The sequence below is a fragment of the Gossypium hirsutum genome, chromosome D05 (genome assembly GCF_007990345.1).
Source record: "Gossypium hirsutum isolate 1008001.06 chromosome D05, Gossypium_hirsutum_v2.1, whole genome shotgun sequence".
NCBI classification, from domain to species: Eukaryota; Viridiplantae; Streptophyta; class Magnoliopsida; order Malvales; family Malvaceae; genus Gossypium; species Gossypium hirsutum.
Window position 1 is genome coordinate 874105 of NC_053441.1, and position 18689 is coordinate 892793.

The 18689-nt window shown below is 34.5% G+C and overlaps 4 protein-coding genes across 5 annotated transcripts; 3 read left to right on the forward strand and 1 right to left on the reverse strand.

Moving 5' to 3' along the window:
• The first annotated feature begins 1073 nt into the window (after positions 1-1073).
• Positions 1074-6541, forward strand: LOC107942878 (eukaryotic translation initiation factor). Of its 2 annotated transcripts, none has more exons than XM_016876607.2 (9): positions 1074-1575; positions 2278-2349; positions 2630-2725; positions 2886-3110; positions 3654-3751; positions 4007-4094; positions 4304-4654; positions 4743-4985; positions 5089-6541. In XM_016876607.2, the coding sequence occupies exons 1-9, from the start codon at positions 1396-1398 to the stop codon at positions 6103-6105; spliced, it is 2370 nt and encodes a 789-aa protein (XP_016732096.1). In that variant the 5' UTR covers positions 1074-1395; the 3' UTR covers positions 6106-6541. The 2 variants fall into 2 exon arrangements, with proteins under 2 accessions (XP_016732096.1, XP_016732098.1); XM_016876609.2 differs by having other exon boundaries at positions 1085-1575; positions 2898-3110.
• Positions 6542-8043: 1502 nt separating this feature from the next.
• On the forward strand, positions 8044-11236 carry LOC107942881 (protein SUPPRESSOR OF GENE SILENCING 3). Its single transcript, XM_016876612.2, has 5 exons — positions 8044-9193; positions 9300-9594; positions 9736-9980; positions 10519-10679; positions 10827-11236. Exons 1-5 carry the CDS (start codon positions 8213-8215, stop codon positions 11050-11052), a joined length of 1908 nt encoding a protein of 635 aa, XP_016732101.1. The 5' UTR covers positions 8044-8212; the 3' UTR covers positions 11053-11236.
• Positions 11237-12527: 1291 nt separating this feature from the next.
• LOC107942879 (adenine nucleotide transporter BT1, chloroplastic/mitochondrial) lies at positions 12528-16642 on the forward strand. The gene is made up of 3 exons (XM_016876610.2): positions 12528-13804; positions 15571-15732; positions 15814-16642. The coding sequence occupies exons 1-3, from the start codon at positions 13268-13270 to the stop codon at positions 16288-16290; spliced, it is 1176 nt and encodes a 391-aa protein (XP_016732099.1). The 5' UTR covers positions 12528-13267; the 3' UTR covers positions 16291-16642.
• Positions 16643-16727: 85 nt separating this feature from the next.
• On the reverse strand, positions 16728-18558 carry LOC107942880 (uncharacterized protein At2g34160). Its single transcript, XM_041092993.1, has 5 exons — positions 18199-18558; positions 17852-17900; positions 17458-17520; positions 17291-17355; positions 16728-16995 (listed from the first exon to the last, which is right to left on the reverse strand). The coding sequence occupies exons 1-5, from the start codon at positions 18307-18309 to the stop codon at positions 16915-16917; spliced, it is 369 nt and encodes a 122-aa protein (XP_040948927.1). The 5' UTR covers positions 18310-18558; the 3' UTR covers positions 16728-16914.
• Positions 18559-18689: the final 131 nt, after the last annotated feature.

Sequence of the window (18689 nt, forward strand, 5' to 3'; positions counted from 1 at the left end):
GACTCAATCGGCATTACTATTTATATTTTCATACTAGATCTAACGTAATATTATACTATATCGCTGCAATAATGATAGGAAAATCAATGAAATTATCATGTAAATAATATTAAATCTTATATAACATACTTATAAACATTAACTCATACACAGTCAGTCAACAGGTAATATCATATCTTTAACATTTATAAAAATAAATACGAATAATTTTACTGTTAATAATGTTTATGGCGAAAGGCCTCTTTAAAATAATTACATTTATGAATAAATTCATTACAATTAACGATAGTATCACGAAAATACATTTTGAAAATAAATAAGAATAAGTATTAAAATTATACATGAACTTCGATTTAACGTGTGATGTTATGCATAAATTTTAGTTTTACGTGGTTTTATACATAAAATTTTTATTTGATTTAATATTCATAAGTCATTAACAACATTATCGAGTTAACACTATTTTACATTTATATATTACATATACAAACAATTGTATTAATTTAATATACAAATAAATATATACAATTAAATCAAAATAAAAATTTATTATTTATAATTATATCTAAATTTAATATTTATCCCAGTAAAATAACTCCACATATATCATGTAATTAACGCTAATTAGCAATGGGATGGTAGTTTTCTTTTTTATTACATTTATTTCTCTTTGGAATTTATTAAACAAGTGGAAAAGAAAATTTAAATTACAAATGAGTTTTCCCCCCCGGAGAAACAGATAGTAAAATAACTAGAGAACCGTAAAATTTTAGGAGTTTTTTAAAAGTCATCAAGTGATTTAATAAAATATAAATTATATTTAAAGTTGATAATTATACATTCTTTATTATTTATTTTAGTATTTTTATAAATTTTGTGACTGAATTTATGTTGGATTTAATAATATTGAAAACGTTAAATTATTATTTTTTAAATGTCTCATATTACAACGTAAATTCCGACTTCGAGCAGAGGTAAGGGTAAAGTTATCAATTAACGCCAAAGGCAATCTAAGGGATAAAGACGTAATTATGCATATAAAATAATAAATATAATTCAGAATCAGATGCATATAAATCAAAATATCGACTCAAAAAAGAAAAAAGAGAAAAAAGAAGAAAAGAAAAACCCTTTCCAAAGAAGGGTTTGTTTTTCCTCAACACCGTCCTCACATCCTTTTTCTCTTCTCTTCTTTGCGCCACCCGCAGAAGAGAGAGAGGAAAAAAGAAACTCACTTTCATCACGTCTCTCTCTCTTAGATATAAAAAATCTTCCTTCCTTTTCGGGTTCTTCTTATTCAACATTCAGATTCAGCGTTTTAGATACCGCTGAGTTGTTGGTTTTTATATATCGGACGGCTGAGATTGGATCTTACCTGAGAAAAGAAATCGAGGTATGCAGCAAGGTGATCAGACAGTGTTGAGCTTAAGACCTGGTGGTGGTCGAGGGAGTAGATTCCTTGGTGGTGGTGGTTCTTCTTCATCGTCATCATCTTCTTTATCTTTTGGTTCACTTTCTTCTGATCTTCCACTTTTCCTTCCTCATGGCGGTGCTCCTTCTTCCTTTTCCATCAAGGTTATATGCCTGTTTTTTTTGGATCTAGCCTTTTTGATGTTGACTTTAGTTGCTTTTTTTTTAAAATAAATTAAACTGCTAGTGTAGCAGCTATTACGCACTACTCTTTTGAGATTGAATATTTGATAGTAGATTTGATTTTATCTGAGATAAAACATTTACATCTTTTGTTTTTCGTGACTTAGTTTCTAACCTTATCCTTTTTGGTTTAGTAGCATACTTGTATTTTCTTTAAATGGAATGCGCAGGGAGATATCTTTTGGGCATTTAAAAGAGGAAGAATGTGTTTAGCTTTGTTCTAATTCTTGGTGGGGCACTTAGTATGTGTACTTGACAAAGAAAAAAAATGTAGTCCTTAGTTGGGAATTTTTTGAGTTGAGTGCCTAAAGAACCTACAAACCCAAGTATCTTATATATATTTTTTGAAACAAATATAGATATTCCGTTTTTTGAAGAGCAATGCTTGTCCCAAAGTTTATTTCAGCACACGGGCAAGTTTTTTTAGCACGCAGGAGAACATATGAAATCAATCAAATTCAGTTGTGGAGTTTTGAAATATTAGATAATAATATATAGTTCTATAGTTTCAAATTCTATTTACTTGGAGAAAATTAGCTAATACAATTGAGTTGATGTTTTAATTGTATGGACCCTTTTTTCCCATAATGAGTAACTAATTTATCAGTTGCTTTACTGTTGTAGGCAGGAGACTCACGATTTGATGGGCGTGAATGTGTGCGGTACACTAGGGACCAGCTTTTGCAGCTTAGGGAGGTAATTGCACGAACTTGTGCTTAGTAATACACTTAATCTGTGCGTCAGCAGCCTATTGTTGCATTTTACATCTAAAAACCAAACAGAAAACCAGTATGCCTTTATTTGCATGCAAGGAAGTTCTTCAATGTTGTTAGCATTCTGCTTCAATTATAATGAGTTAGTCATGCAAATAAGCTGTTCAGCATTTTTCCTAATTGGTTTTGGTTCTACTGAATTGAAAGTTAGGGCAGTTTGACTTTTCGTATAGAATATATGATTATGTTTGCCATCACTTTAGGCTGTAGAGGTTTCTGAGGAGATTCTTAAAATCAAACGAGAAATTGAAGTGGAACTCTTTGGTGAAGATCAGAACTGGGCTCGTGGAGAAAGCAATGTAAGCTCTAAGTGCTTGCTTTTTTTTTTTTTACTTTTTAACGATCTTATTCTTGTAGCAACAAACCGCCATGACAAAATTCCTGTATTTCCAAATATTACTACCAAGCAGTCATTCTTTGTTAACATTTGTCTATTTTATTATTATTATCTTTTTCTAGTCATCAAATCAGGTTCCGACCCGTTATACTGAGCCTGACAATCGTGATTGGCGCAACCGCTCAGCACAGTTTCCTTCTACTGGAGAGGAGAGGTCCTGGGAATCACTTCGGGATAGAGAATCGGGAAACCGATATGACTCCAGACAGCCTGAAGCTAATCAATTTAATCGACAAGATCAGCCTAACCCTCAGTTCTCAAGGGCACAAATCTCTTCTAACCAGGGGGTAATTCTCATAAAACGAGATTCTTTTTGTTTTTGAGATATCATTTGCCTTTTTTTCTTTTTGTTACAGGAGATATCACTTCTTGGGGTTGTTAGGTGGGTATTTAAGGCATTTTGTGACATATTACTTGGTCAATGAGCTTTTTGTACGTAAATTTACATTGGGCATTAGTGATGCATTTGCTGTTCTGCTCCACTTGACATCTTGACCTCTAGGCATTTAGTTCAATCAGAGAAAATTAATTGAATGAGTACACCATTGATTTTTTGTTTTTAATAATTTTTATGTATGATAATAGATGGTTAAACAGTGTTGGTAACCTTATAGTTAGGATTTTTCTTTTCTATTATTTATTAACTCATCTGCTTCATTTCCGATGCATTTTCTCAATTTTTACATAGTGATGACATTCTATGGACTTTGTCACCTGCTTTGTTCATATTATTTACTCCTGTAACTCTTAGGAGAATCAGTTATTTCCTGCAGCAATATATGTCTATAATTTGGTTTTGGCATTAATATTCCTTTCCTTTGTTGGACCAGGGAGGACCAACTCCAGCCTTGATTAAGGCTGAGGTGCCATGGTCAGTCAGAAGGGGTAATCTTTCTGAGAAGGAGCGTGTCCTAAAAACTGTAAAAGGGTAAATATATTGAAAATATGTTTCTTGCATCTTACATTGAATCATACACATTCTATTGATTTTATTGATAAACCATTAATTTAAATGGCTGGTCACATGGGAAGATATTTTTTCTTTCATAGCCAAATTTATCTTCTATTGTGCATGCAGTTATTGTTCACAGTTTTTTAAAATCTTGTAAAGTGGTTTTGATATCATTTTATGATATTGATAGTTAATTACTGTTTCTTGTAAATGGTTTTGTTTTATGTGCAGTATATTGAACAAGTTGACTCCTGAGAAGTATGATCTTTTGAAGGGCCAACTTATTGATTCAGGCATCACATCAGCTGACATCTTGAAGGTTATTATTTTTGCTTTCTTGTTATTTTTTTTACTTCACTGCACAATGTTTTGTGCATTCGCACTTGTTTGTACATTCTATTTGTATTAATGTATATATATGCATACCAGCTTCATACGTTTCACTTAATATTTGTGTTCTTCTAGTTACTGTATTTGCAAGTGACATTAGTAGTGACATCACTGATGGTATCTCTATTATCTTTACAGGGTGTTATTTCTTTGATTTTTGAGAAGGCTGTTTTGGAACCCACATTTTGCCCTATGTATGCTCTTTTATGCTTTGATCTTAATGATAAGCTCCCCTCATTCCCATCCGATGAACCTGGTGGAAAAGAAGTTACTTTTAAGCGAGTCCTGCTGAATACCTGCCAGGAGGCATTTGAGGGAGCTGATAAGCTCAGGGAAGAAGTGAGGTTGATGACATCTCCCGAGCAAGAGATGGAGCGCAGGGATAAAGAAAGGATGGTCAAGCTCCGGACTCTTGGTAACATTCGTTTAATTGGTGAGCTTCTGAAGCAGAAAATGGTACCTGAGAAGATAGTCCATCACATTGTGCAGGTTATTGCCAATACTACGTTTCTCATCAATCGAACTTGAATAATTGGTAATTTACTAAAATAAGCTTTTTGCCTATTCTGCTGGACAGGAACTTTTGGGTCAAGATTCTAAAGCTTGCCCTGCCGAGGAGAATGTTGAAGCCATTTGTCAGTTCTTCAATATTATTGGTAAGCAGCTTGATGAGAGCCCAAAATCACGGCGCATAAATGATGTGTACTTCAACAGACTGAAGGAATTGACTACAAATCCTCAGCTTGCACCGAGACTAAGATTTATGGTTCGTGATGTTCTTGATCTGCGTGCAAACAACTGGGTTCCAAGGCGTGAGGAGGTAACTCATAAATGCCATCAAATTTTTTGTTAAGATTAGATACAATGTTGAGACGTCCATTTTAATGGGTTTTGATGTCCCTTTTTTGCATTGATTTTTGTAGGTGAAAGCCAAAACAATTACAGAAATCCATTCAGAGGCTGAAAAGAATCTTGGGCTGCGTCCAGGCGCTACTGCAAGTATTAGAAATAGTCGTGTTGTTTCTGTTGGTCCAATGAGTCCTGGTCCTGGTGGTTTTCCTATCAATCGTCCTGGTACTGGGGGTATGATGCCTGGAATGCCAGGAACTAGGAGGATGCCTGGAATGGATAATGATAATTGGGAGGTTCCTAGAAGCCGGCCAATGCCAAGGGGTGATGGACTGGGTACCCAGTCTGGAGGGCGTGGTGCCTCACCAGTAGTCAATAAGTCAACTTCAATGAATCAAAGGCTATTACCTCAAGGTAGTGGTGGCCTAATGAGTGGTAGGACAAGTGCCCTGTTGCAGGGTAGTTCAACCCCTCCTGCTAAGCCACCCAACTCAATTTTAGGTGCTGAGTCTGTTGCACAACCTTCTCTTTCCCCTAAACCTGCTCCGGTGGAGAAACCACTAACTCAGGCTGCAAGGCTGAATACAGATGATCTTCAGAGAAAAACACGGGCATTGTTAGAGGAATATTTCAGCGTTAGGCTACTAGATGAAGCATTACAGTGCGTGGAGGAACTAAAATCTCCAGCATACCACCCTGAGGTTGTTAAAGAAGCGATCTCCATTGCTTTGGAGAAAAGCCCACCTTGTGTTGAACCCGTTTCAAAGCTTCTGGAGTACTTGTTTATTAAGGAAGTTCTCACAGCTAGAGACATTGGTACTGGATGCCTACTTTATGGTGCCTTGTTGGATGATATCGGCATTGACTTGCCGAAAGCACCAAATAATTTCGGAGAAATAATTGGAAAACTTGTTCTGGCTGGGGGATTAGATTTCAAGGTGGTGAAGGAAATCCTTAAGAAGATGGAAGATGACATGTATCAGAAAGCTGTATTCGATGCAACAATGAGGATCATTAGCTCAGATCCTTCGGGGAAAGCTCTCTTGGATGCTCAGGCGATCAACATTGATGCATGTACGAGTCTATTCTAAATTTTGCAATCTACTTCACGTTAACTATATCTGTCCGACCATCCATCCATCCATCCATCCATCCGTAGCTTTTTATCACCACTTCAAGATAATGTCCCCTGCCGGTTTTACCTGTCTTCGAGGCGAGCAGCTTGTAGTATTTTTGATTGATGAAGTTAGAGCTACCTGCGAAGGACAGGTGAAATTTTATTGAGTTGTATGTTTTTCTCCGGGTTGATAGAGGTGTTTTATTGAGAAAAAAGAAATCCAAACATAAATGTCATGTACATTACCTTTTAGGAAAAGTGCATGCCAAAATTCTCGGGGAAAATTGGTCTCCCTTCATTTAAGGGATCCAGTTGTTTTTTTGACACAGTTATTTATTTAGTTTATTGAACTTGGTCAAGTTTTGTTCCGTCTTTAATTGAACCCAACATAATTTAAATTTCATTTCATATATTTATCTCTATATAAGCATGAATGTTTGGAGCTGCATTTGTCACAATGCTTGCATTTTATGTTATGTACATATTTGGTGTGCCAGACTGCCAGCTAAAGTGAATTTCTTTTTTCTATGAAATTGTGGTTTGGTTGGTGATTGTATCATGATTTTTCAAAGACCAGCACGAATTATTGAGTTTTACTGATTGGAAATTGATTATTTGTTTTTGTTAATTTTGAGCTAATATTATACAATGAAACAGTTTTAAATGGTAACTCCCTTGCACTGGAATTATTATTATTTTTATAATATATGAAGATAAATGTGAAACTAGGTTTAATTTCAATGAAATTAAATAATTGTTTAAATCGTTTATTTAGCCTCTAAACCTAACAAATTTAAACTAAATATGGTCACATGAAATTGATGATTCTTGTAAAATTGGTATTGATGATTCTTCCAACTTTGGAAGGTTTAGGTTAAAATAATTTATTTAGATAAATTAAATTAATTAAAATAAAAGGTTGGCTTGAGCTTATTAGTCTTATATATTATATGATTTGTAGCATATATAAATTAAAAATAATACAACTTTTTGTAAAAGAAACGTGGAACAGCTTCAAATGATTTTAGTTTTTTTCTTTTTCGTATTTCATGTTTGTTTTATAATTCATATTTGGAATTAGTAATCGTTCCTTTCAGCAAAATTGATTTCAAAGTTTGAATTTACGTTTTCTTTTTGAGAGTATAATACATCTTACCATTACACTTAATACTTGTTGGAAGATTAATATTTATAAGTATGAAGTGTATTAATATCATATATAAATTTGAGTCGAATATGACAAAACTTGATCATGAACACTTCTTAATGTAGGGGTGGCAATGGAGCGAGATAGGAGTTGATGTAGTTAGAGACAGATCTAGGAGGCTGGGAGGAGCCTTAACCCCTTAAAATGAAAAATTTTCTATTTGAGTATTTTATAATTTATAAAATTTTAAATTAGTAATGATAAAATTATATTTTGACCCCCAAAAAGATAAAACTTTGATTTAGACCTCTAAAAATTATAAAGATATAAACTATTAAAATAACAAAATTAAATTTTTACTATTATAAAAATGTATAATTAATTCCGGCCCATCCCAAAATTTTTGGACTTCACCTGCCCCTAAATCATATTTCTAGATCCGCCACTGAATGTAGTTAAATTTACCACTACTCCATAGTTGGTGTGCTTTGATCCACCGACTACACCGCTCCGTTATAAATATATATTCTTAAAAATTATTATTACTTTCAAAGTGTTGATATATACATTTCTACCCCACTTCTGCTTTAACTTTCTTTTTAATGGAAAGGCTCCGTTTAAATTTAATTTATGTTATTTTAATATTTTCAATATTTTTTAATAAAATATTTAAACATAATTCTTCAAATAATTTAAACATAAAACATATAAATTTTGTGAACATATTATTACAAGTTTACCCTTTTTAATATATATAATTAAAAAGAAACCTCATTTCTAGTTTCCCTTGTCTACATGCATCTCTCATGAATCACGCGAGTATTGATTGTGTCAGCGCCGTGTCCGATTCGTGTTTGATTTCTTTCGTTCCGTTTCCCGGCGTTTCAGACACCGGTACGAGGGTTTCCAGCATTAGTGCTTTAAAGATTGGAGAATGAGTTCGAGAAAAGGAGGATCAAAAGGGAAAGAGGTATCTGGAGTCTCTCGTCCCAAGGTTGACCAGCTAAGCCATGGTGTAGCGGAAATGAACATGGATTCTTCACAAGATGATGGTGAGTGGGAAGTTATTCAAAGAAAACCCAAGAATACAGGTGGAAGCAGTGGTGCAAAGCCATGGGGTTCTCAAAATTCCAACCCTAAACCTTGGAATGGAGGCATGCGGGGTAATGCTGGACCTGGAAGAGGCACCGGCGGCAATGCTTGGGCTAATCATGGTGCTGATTCTAGGATAGCAAGTGGCCGAGGGAATTCAAGGCCCCAAATAGTCAACAAGAGCTTGGACAACCACCAAGTGCCTTCCAATCCTGTCATTCGCCCGCCTCTTGAGCATGGTTGGAATTGGCAATCAAGAACTGGTTCCAATCCATCCAAGGGTTTTCAAGATGGATATGAGAAAGACAATGTCAACGCTGAGGCTGAAAAAGACAACGATGTTGATGATATTGAGGATGATTCGGATGATGTTGCTGCTGATGATTCTGACAATGAGCTTCTAACCGATGAATTTGATTCAGATTCAAGTCAAAAGAGCCACGAGACAAGAAAGAAAAATAGATGGTTTAGGAAGTTTTTTGATAGTTTAGATAAGTTGCGCGTGGAAGAGATCAATGACCCAGCAAGGCAATGGCATTGCCCGGCTTGCCAAGGCGGTCCTGGTGCCATTGACTGGTATCGAGGCCTTCAGCCATTAGGGACACATGCGAAAACTAAAGGATCAAAAAGGGTGAAACTCCATCGTGAACTTGCTGAGCTCTTGGATGAGGAATTGCGTAGAAGGGGTACTTCAGTTATCCCTGCAGGTGAAGCTTTTGGGAAATGGAGGGGTTTAAAAGATGACGAAAAAGATCATGAAATAGTCTGGCCACCTATGGTAATCATAATGAATACAAGGCTTCAACAAGATGATAATGATAAGGTACCCCGAGAACTTGTACTATTTCTGTTTTCCAGTTATAATTCAATGGAATTTAATTAAATCTTTGTAATTACCGAGGAGCTATTTATGGCGTTGTGTACTTCAGTGGATTGGTATGGGAAACCAAGAGCTGCTTGACTATTTCAGCTCATATGCTGCCGTGAAGGCTCGCCATTCATATGGCCCACAGGGGCATCGTGGGATGAGCCTTCTGATTTTTGAGAGCACAGCAAGAGGTTATTTAGAAGCTGAGCGTCTGCATAAGCATTTTGCTGAGCAAGGAACGGATAGAGAGGCTTGGGAACACCGTCAGGTCTTATTTTATCCAGGTGGGACGCGCCAACTCTATGGTTACATGGCAAACAAGGAAGATCTGGACATCTTCAACCAACATTCTCAAGGTTCTCTCCTACTGAAGACAATGGTTATTTGCATGCAGGGATAAACTGCGAGATAACTTTATTGCACGAAAAGTTTCTTTATTATTTTCTGCCGATTCTTATGCATTTAATTCACTTGTGTGTAAATGTTATGTTGATTAGGAAAATCTAAGCTCAAATTTGAGATGAGATCTTATCAAGAGATGGTTGTTAATCAAATCAGGCAAATGAGCGAGGCCAACCAGGAGCTTATTTTTTACAAAAACAAGTTTGCTATACAGCAAAGGCTCAAAACTGCCCTTGAAGAGTCTTTTGGTGTTGTGAGCGAAAAGCTCCGGAAGACAATGGAGGAGAACAGGATTGTGAGACAGAGAACCAAAATGCAGCACGAACAGAACAAGGAAGAGGTAATTGTTTTAGTTTCTGATAATTTACATCTAAATGCAGATGCAAGCTAGTGGCTTTCTTCACAGATTTGTTGCTAGATGTAATGGTTGTGGCGTACTAATTACTAATTTATACCATAGAACATAACTTCATTTTAGTAAGTTACTGGTTGATCATATCTTTGCAACCATATTTATCTTAACTAGCCAGGGATGAATATGAAAACTTTGCTAGTATCTTTATATGTTTGCTATGCTTATACATCTGTGATCTTATTTTTGGATATAAAAATTTGGTGGAGATGAATATGAAAATTTTGCATCTCCAAGGAAAATTCCAGGTAGCATTTCATTTTTATTTAGTAGGACCAAGCAGTTTAGTGTGGCCTTAGAACTTTGAGATGCTTTAACTCGAAAAAACGTCCATGTCCAAACCGTCTCTTTCAGAGCATGTTAGTGTCTTCCCTTGAACTTTTCCATGTACTTGATAAATTACATTCTATTTGCTATTCTCTAGTTTCTGTTTGATGTTAACTGTTTTGTATATTGCTCTTCGCAGATGGATTTCCAAGAACAATTCTTCAAGGAACAAATCAAATTTATTCATGAAGCAAGGGATGAGGAGGAGGAGAAGTTTGAGAAGCTACAGCAGCAACAGCGTGAGAAGTTTGTCAAGCAATCTACTCCTAATACTTCAAATACAGAGGAATACAGGCGTAGGTATGTAATTTTGATGCTAATGTGAATTTCCATGTGTAATCGGATCGAAACATGCTAAAATGCTGCTACACCTTCCTTTTATTTGTTTATTAATTTGTCTACATCAATCATGAGATAACCCATTTTTCTTTCTTGTTTCATTTGTAGGGCGGATGAAATTGCAAAATTCATAAAGCTCCAGGACGAAGAGATGGAAGCTTTTGTGTCTGAGAGGGACAAGCTGATTACCGTACACAAAGAGAAGATGGCTGCAATGAGACAGAGGCATTGGCAGGAAGAAGTTGAGCTCGAAAAGGAGTTTGATACGGAATTGAGCCGTCTCATGGAGAAGTATACTCCTACTATGCCTGGAATGGACAAATATATATATTAAAATTGTTTTCTACATAGATTAAATTTGATTAAAATATGGGCGAGACTTCTGAGTTCGATTCAATAGCATATAAAACTTAATATTATAATAATACAATACTAAAATATAAACATTAAAAATATCCGTTGTCTATTTAGAATTTTAATAAAAACATATTAAATAATTACATATTAAATTAAAAATAGTATAAGTCTTTTGTAAAAAAATATGTGGACGAGCTTCGAATGATTTTAGATTAGTCTTTTTTATTATATATATTGGTAGTTGTTCCTCTAAATTTACGTTTTTTCTTTGACAGTACCATGCGTCTTACCATTACATTAATATTTGTTGAGAGATTAGTGTTTATATATATGAAGTGTACCAATACCATATATAAAATTGAGTTGAATTTAACCGAACTTGATTATGAACACTTTTGGTTGTAGAGATGGCAATGGAATGTGATATGAGTAGAGGTGATCATGGGTTGGCTGGGCCAGGCCTAGATAAAAATTTAGGCCTGTTTTTTAGGTCTGGGCTTAGCTTGGCCTAAAATATGGGCTTAAAATTTTGTCTAAGCCTGGCCCAAAAGAAAATTGTTAAGCTCGAGCTTAGCCCGGCCCATGTTTGATTAAAAATATATATATTTAATATATAATTCGAATTAAAAGTCTAAAATATATATATTTAATAAAAAGTATATTTGATTAAAAATAAAAATATATATTTAATATATAATTCGGGCCGAGCTCGGGCCAAAAAAGTCTTACACAAAACGGGCCTAATTTTTTTGCTCAATCTCATATTTTGGCCCTATATTTTTATCCGAATCTTTCTATTTTTTAGGCGGGCCGTTGGGCCGGGTTGGGTAGCCCAACCCATGAACACCTCCAAATATGAGTTGATGTAGCTAAATCTACCACTGCTCCATAATCGGTTGCTTTGTTCAATCAAATGCACCATTTCACTATAAATATTTAACTTTAAAAATTATTATCACGTTTTGCATGTTGGATGTATCCATCTCCATCTTACTTCGTTTAAATTTAGTTTTTGGTTCTTTAATATTTTTAATCTTTTTGATGAAAAGTAAAATATTTAAATATAATTTTTAAAAGAAATTAAATTTAAAACAAATAAATATTTTTGTACCATATTATTTACAATTTTATCTTTTTAATATATATAAAGATAAAAAAATCGTTTCATATAATAGAATAGGGTGAAGCAAGATAAATAATTATCATAATTATTTTATATCAATTATAAAAAAAAAATCTACCAAACCCTGTACACATTCTTTTTTAAAAGAAAAAATTCACTTTAGAGCGGGTGAATTCAAAATTCATTTACTATCTTTATTTAATTATTATGTATATAATTGAAGTAAGTATATTAGGTTAATTATAAACATGGTAAAAAAATATCCTACCGAAAAGAAAATAAATGGCAAAAATGATATAAGCGTGATTCAAGGATGTGTTGTTCGCCTTGTTTTGTAGACTGAATCGAATGGCACTGCATGCAGCACTATCATTTTAATAACAAAATAAAAAGTAGCACTAAAAGATTGGTGCTAATATCACTGCAAAAAAAATATAAGGTGCAAAACCAGTCATGGAGATGGAGCCAAAGAACGTTATAAAAACTATAATAATAAAATAACGCAATTCCCATTACGCAGTTTCCCGTAAAAATCAATATTCAAAACACAGCAAATTACTGAAATCTCCATAGCTACAGAAGAGAAAGAGAGTAGAGCCCAGCTTCAAAATCACTCCATTTGTATGATAGGAATTTTTTAAGTACAACAAAAGCAAACCCTACTAATTATATTCCTTTTTTGTGTTTTGATTTTCTAATTTAAGGGAAAAGAAAAAGAAGGAAGCCCGTGCTTGTGAGAATCAGATTCATTGACCTACCCTCCTTGTTTTCTCTCCTTCTCTTTTCCCCCCTCTCTTTTCCATTTTAAGGGTTCTATTATTATTATTATTATTATTATTTGCATTTGTTTCTCGTTTCTATCGCTTCTTCTCTTTGGGTTCTACGAAAAATTTGATTTTCTGAAAAAAAGTTGGAATTTTTATGTGCGTGTTTGCTAAAAGTCGAACCTTTACTTCACAGTTATTTTATCTTAGAACAATGAGAAAACGTATTCAATAACCCTGGAAAGGAAGACTATTTTTTTCAAATAATAATTCTCTTAATTTTTTTTCTTTTTTTTATCCCAATAATGAGCAATAAAGGAATGGCGTTGTTTGATGATAAGAGAGATATGCTTTTCTCTATATGTGATTTGGGTTCTCAATGGAGTCTCGAGCCAAATACTTCTTATCCAGGTGGCTTATTTGCTAGCGTTGGTCAAATGGGAATGGGATTTGGGGTTTCACCTAACTCCCCAAATCCGCGTAACGACGGAACCAAACCACCATTTTCCGATTTGTTTGTCAAGTATTTACCGTTTCGGGTTATAGAATTACCCGAAGGTGAAGCGGCGTCGACTAAGAAGAAAAAGAAACTAGAGTTGAAACTGAAAATCAAGATTCCTAATCCTTCATTAAGGAGGTTAATAAGCGGTGGCATAGCTGGGGCGATTTCAAGGACTTGTGTTGCGCCATTGGAAACAATAAGGACCCATTTGATGGTTGGGAGTAGTGGGAATTCCACAACTGAGGTGTTTCATAATATATTGCAGAATGATGGGTGGAAAGGGTTGTTTAGGGGTAACCTTATTAATGTGATTCGAGTTGCACCTAGCAAGGCCATAGAGGTAAAAACTCCCTTGAATTACAAATGGTATTTTTATGAATATTATCCAGTTTGTTTATCGTTTTTGTGGTATTGAATATTGCAATGTTGGTTAATCACTTTGCTTGGTTTTTGAGCTTTGTGATGTTGTATATGCAGTATAAAGTATTTTGGTTCGATAGGTATTCTTGAATGTGAATGATTCGGATTTAACTAAATGCGAGCCTTTCTCATGTCTGTTAATGTGTCTAACTGCATTTCTTGTTTTTATCTACTGTGGTTGTAAACTGAGTGCTGCGGTCGCTACTTTCATATGTATATTTGTTGTATTGGTTTATAATTTCATTTTAACTGTTAGGCTATCTGTTCAAGCAAAAGGGTAGATTGTCACCTTAACTAGATTAAAGTGGCTGTTTTCTGATTGGTTGGATAATGAAACAAAGCTTAATTTACATTGGAAAATTGTGGCAACCTCTGGAAGTAACTTTGATGTTTCATTTTCTTACTGCTCTGTTTTTTGGACATGTCATCAATATGGATGTTAAGGCAGCATAACAGAAAAGAAGAATAAGAACTCTCATCATAATAAAAATTTTATGTATATACTGTTGCACCCTTCTGCTCCATTCAAAGCCAAATAATTCTCACTGAATGATGTTTCCATGTCTTAGTGATGTTATCTTCTTGATCTTCTCATTCTTGTCCTCGCAAGATTGAGTATATATTAGATGTTTTGATAAACATCTACTTGCTGTCAAGTGTCAACTGTTTCTATCTTGTTAAATATCATCAACTGAATGTGTAATTGACTAAGGATAGTCTTCTTTTATGGTTCTTATCATCCTAAACATGAACAAACTATACAAGGAGATGTGTGGAACCCAGGGAAGAAGACAAAGAGGAGCTGGCAGTGGCCTTGCCTCCCCCCAACAAAAAAAATTAGATTTGTCATTTGGCCCCTTAAATTTTATGAAATTACATATTAGTATAATGGTAAATTTGCACATTGTCCCCTCCTAACATATTAGTATAATGGTAAAATTACATATTAGTAAAATGGTTTTGTCCCTGGCAGAACCATTGAAGATGTAATATTTATCATGTAGGTTAATAGTGTTGAGCTGTTGGCATCAATCTTCCATGGTTCAATACTCCTAACATGATTCATAACTAGGTTGTAAACAAGCCTTTATATGCCCTTCTTCTGAAATATTCTTTCTGGTTCTTATCTTCTCAATGATCGAAATTTTAAACATATGAAAGAAGTGGAGAATACAATTACGGGCATCGTTCTTCATTTATCACTTGTTAGTGAACATTGCCATCATGAGTTTTATGCCTCTTTTGTAGATCACTTCTGCTACTTTGTCATTGTTGGTTATGCTTTACAGTTTAATTCCTTGACTCAGTTTATAGTAGAACCCACGAATGTTTTAAGCAAGCTTTTCTAAGAGTTAATCTATGGTTGCATTTTTCTTCTTATTACTAGCCACAGGGGTGTTTTCTTGTTGGCTTTTTGCAATAATAGTTTTGCAAGCTTTGTCCTTGTATGCATCACATGAACTGATGTCATACAGAACTAACGGAAGGCCTCGGACAATGAACATGATTTGGCTATTGCTAATGATTTTTTCTGCAGCAAAATGATAGCAAAACAGCTTAGCTGCATCTTTCTGCATATTATGCTTCTATGCTGTATTCATCTTGAAACATAGTTGTCTTTTTTAGTCAAATGAGAGTTGCAATTATTCCTGACATATTCATATATTAATTTCCCATGTACTGCAGCTATTTGCTTTCGATACCGTGAATAAGACTTTGTCACTCAAACCAGGGGAAGTATCAAAGATTCCGATTCCTCCCTCGTTGGTTGCAGGGGCTTGTGCTGGAGTCAGCTCAACTTTGGTGACCTATCCTCTCGAGTTAGTTAAGACTCGACTAACTATTGAGGTAAACACAGTCTAAAATTTGCAATTCACAGTTTAGAAGTTTTTGTTTTCACTTAAATCTGGGACCTGTGTCTACTTGCAGAAGAATATGTATGATGGTATACTCGATGCTTTCTTGAAAATACTGCAAAGGGAGGGCCCTGCTGAACTTTATAGAGGTCTTGCTCCTAGTCTCATTGGAGTTATTCCGTATGCTGCCACTAATTATTTTGCATATGATACTCTACGGAAGGTTTACCGCAAAATTTTTAAAGAGGAAAAAATTGGGAACATTGAAACTCTTTTAATCGGATCATTAGCTGGTGCTATTTCAAGTAGTGCAACGTTCCCGCTCGAGGTGGCACGTAAGCACATGCAGGTTGGAGCTCTGCATGGAAGACAGGTCTACAAGAATGTGATACATGCACTTTCAAGCATTCTTGAACAAGAAGGGATTCAAGGTCTATATAAAGGTTTGGGTCCTAGTTGCATGAAGTTAGTACCTGCTGCTGGGATATCTTTCATGTGCTATGAAGCATGCAAGAGGATACTGGTTGACAAAGAAGAAGATGAAGCATAGAGTCTCTGGTTAAAAGGAAAAAAGAACTCATCTTTTTGGGATTGAAGAATGAGATGGCATACATTTTAGGTTCATCTTTTTATTTTTTATTTTTAAACAATTTTCTCCTGTTAAATTATTTATTTTTTTGTTGAGGGATCAGTTTCAGCTAGCGGCATTTGCAAGGTAAGAAATGACGATGAAAGTAAAATTAGTTGGCATACTGTTTTCTTTGAAGAATGGAGAAGACTTGTTGAGCAATGTTTTGTTTTGATAACTTGTTTAAGTGGGATTTTACTCTTTGTGATCCTTTTTCTTTTTGTGCAAGTCATTTGACATGTTATCGAGTGTATAAAAAGTGTTATTCTTTTAACTTTTTACCGTATTTAGAAGTATCTTGAAAGAAATGGAAAAACCAAAAGCTTAACCCAGTTCATATAGGGCATAGAAGAAAGGAATTAGCAACAAATTCGAATAATATTTGAATAACAAAGAACCATAGTATTTTACAAAAATTCCTAAAATCTCATCATCACAATGACTAAGCTTCACTCACAAGCAAGCAAGAAAATAGCTATTAAAAGATACTCACAATCAAGTAACACAGCTAAAACTGACGAAACATCTTATTCTTAACTTATAGCTTTACTCATCATCTAAGGCTTCCTCTGCAGCAGCTGCCATCAACTCATCAAACTTCTCTGACTTCCCCAGCAGTATTTCAATCTACAATATAAGAAATTGCTGGCTTTCAGCCTCTTATATTAAGATAAGTTCAACCATTTCATGAGAATTAATATAAGAGATCTAAATGATTAAAAATGGATGAAAGGAATACAGATGACTTTTACTATATATTAACACCATTCAATAGCTGTGGGGAAAAAAATGACAAAATAATGAATTGATGTTTCATCCCATTTTCTAACCTACCAATTTACAGAAGTGTTATGTATTTAGTGTGAGCCATGGGATAAACTTAACTTAGAAGTAAATTATTACATATGTATTTGCAACATACTTTTGCTTTTTGTACTGGTCGTCCCCCTGATTCCTCTCTCATGTCAATGGTAGAAGTCATGATTTCTGCCATATAATGCAAACATATATAATATATCATGATACTAGTTTTGAGTTCTCAACATGAGATGAAAGCTAAAAGTAATCTTGTTAAGGTAAGAATCTTACTTTTCTCGACAGCCAGCCCGTTGTTCTTCAATATCTCAGCAATGGTAACAACAGTAGCAATAGCTGTCAGCAGCATTTAAACCAAGTTGTAAAGAAAGACAGGAAAAAGCAAAGAATCGGTACATGTTTTTCCCAACATTCTAAACTAAGAGTACTAATCTGGCATTGCAACAGTAGCATAAATTACATGCCATAAATGACGTACACATAGCATGTATGTATGTATGTCAAGGTAATGTGTTGTATTTCAACCTATGTTTTATAAAACAAAACGTTCACTTTGTTCCTTGTAAGGAAGCTATCAATGTAAATGACATATTCAAATCCCTCAAAATCTAAACAGAAAACAAGGTGAAATAGAATGGAAGTGTGAAGAAAAGCAAAAAAAGAATACCCATTCCAAGAGCAGAGAGTTCCACCTCGTTGTATTGCTGCATATACCTCTGCGAAAAAGGAGCAAAATAATCGTTTAAGCAACCAATAAGAATCTGTTTTGTTCATTTTCTTTTTTGTTCTTATAATTCCCATTTGGTTAAATCATGATCATAAACATCCAGCAAATCAAACAGAAAGCCGCAAAAAGTCCGAATAGGAAATCAAATGAAAACCCTAACTTATAATATTAAAGCTACTATTATTCATTAACGACTAAAAACAGAAGACTGCTACAACTTTCGGAGCACGTCAAAATGATCACTGAGAGAAAAATTGAGAAAAGATAAAAAAAAAAGGTGAAGGAACCTTGGCGAGGTTAACGTAGAAGAAAAGGGGTTTCTGGGTATTGGAGACTTGGATACGGTTCTTCTTGTTGTTGGAGGCAGATGAATCCACTCCCTCAGTAGTCCCCACCATTTTTGTTGTTCAGAAAGAGAACAAAAACCCTAAACTGTTGATCACCACGAAACACAAGGGGAGGGGGGAGATTTGATCTTTCAGGGCTCAAAAACCCTTGAATTCAACCCCATCTCACGACTACCCCTCCTCTTTTATCGGGGTTTTCCATGGTTTTCGATAGAATCGATGATTTGGTTTGGTTTCAAACAATATGATACGTATCAGTATCATATGACGTTTATTTTATTTTATCATCTTTTTTTAATTAAATTGGTTTTACTTTACAAGTAACATTAAATAATAGAATTTTATATTGTATTATATTATTTATATTTACATATAAATTTGCATTATTGTCTATATTTATATTTGAACCAAATATATATATATAATTTTAA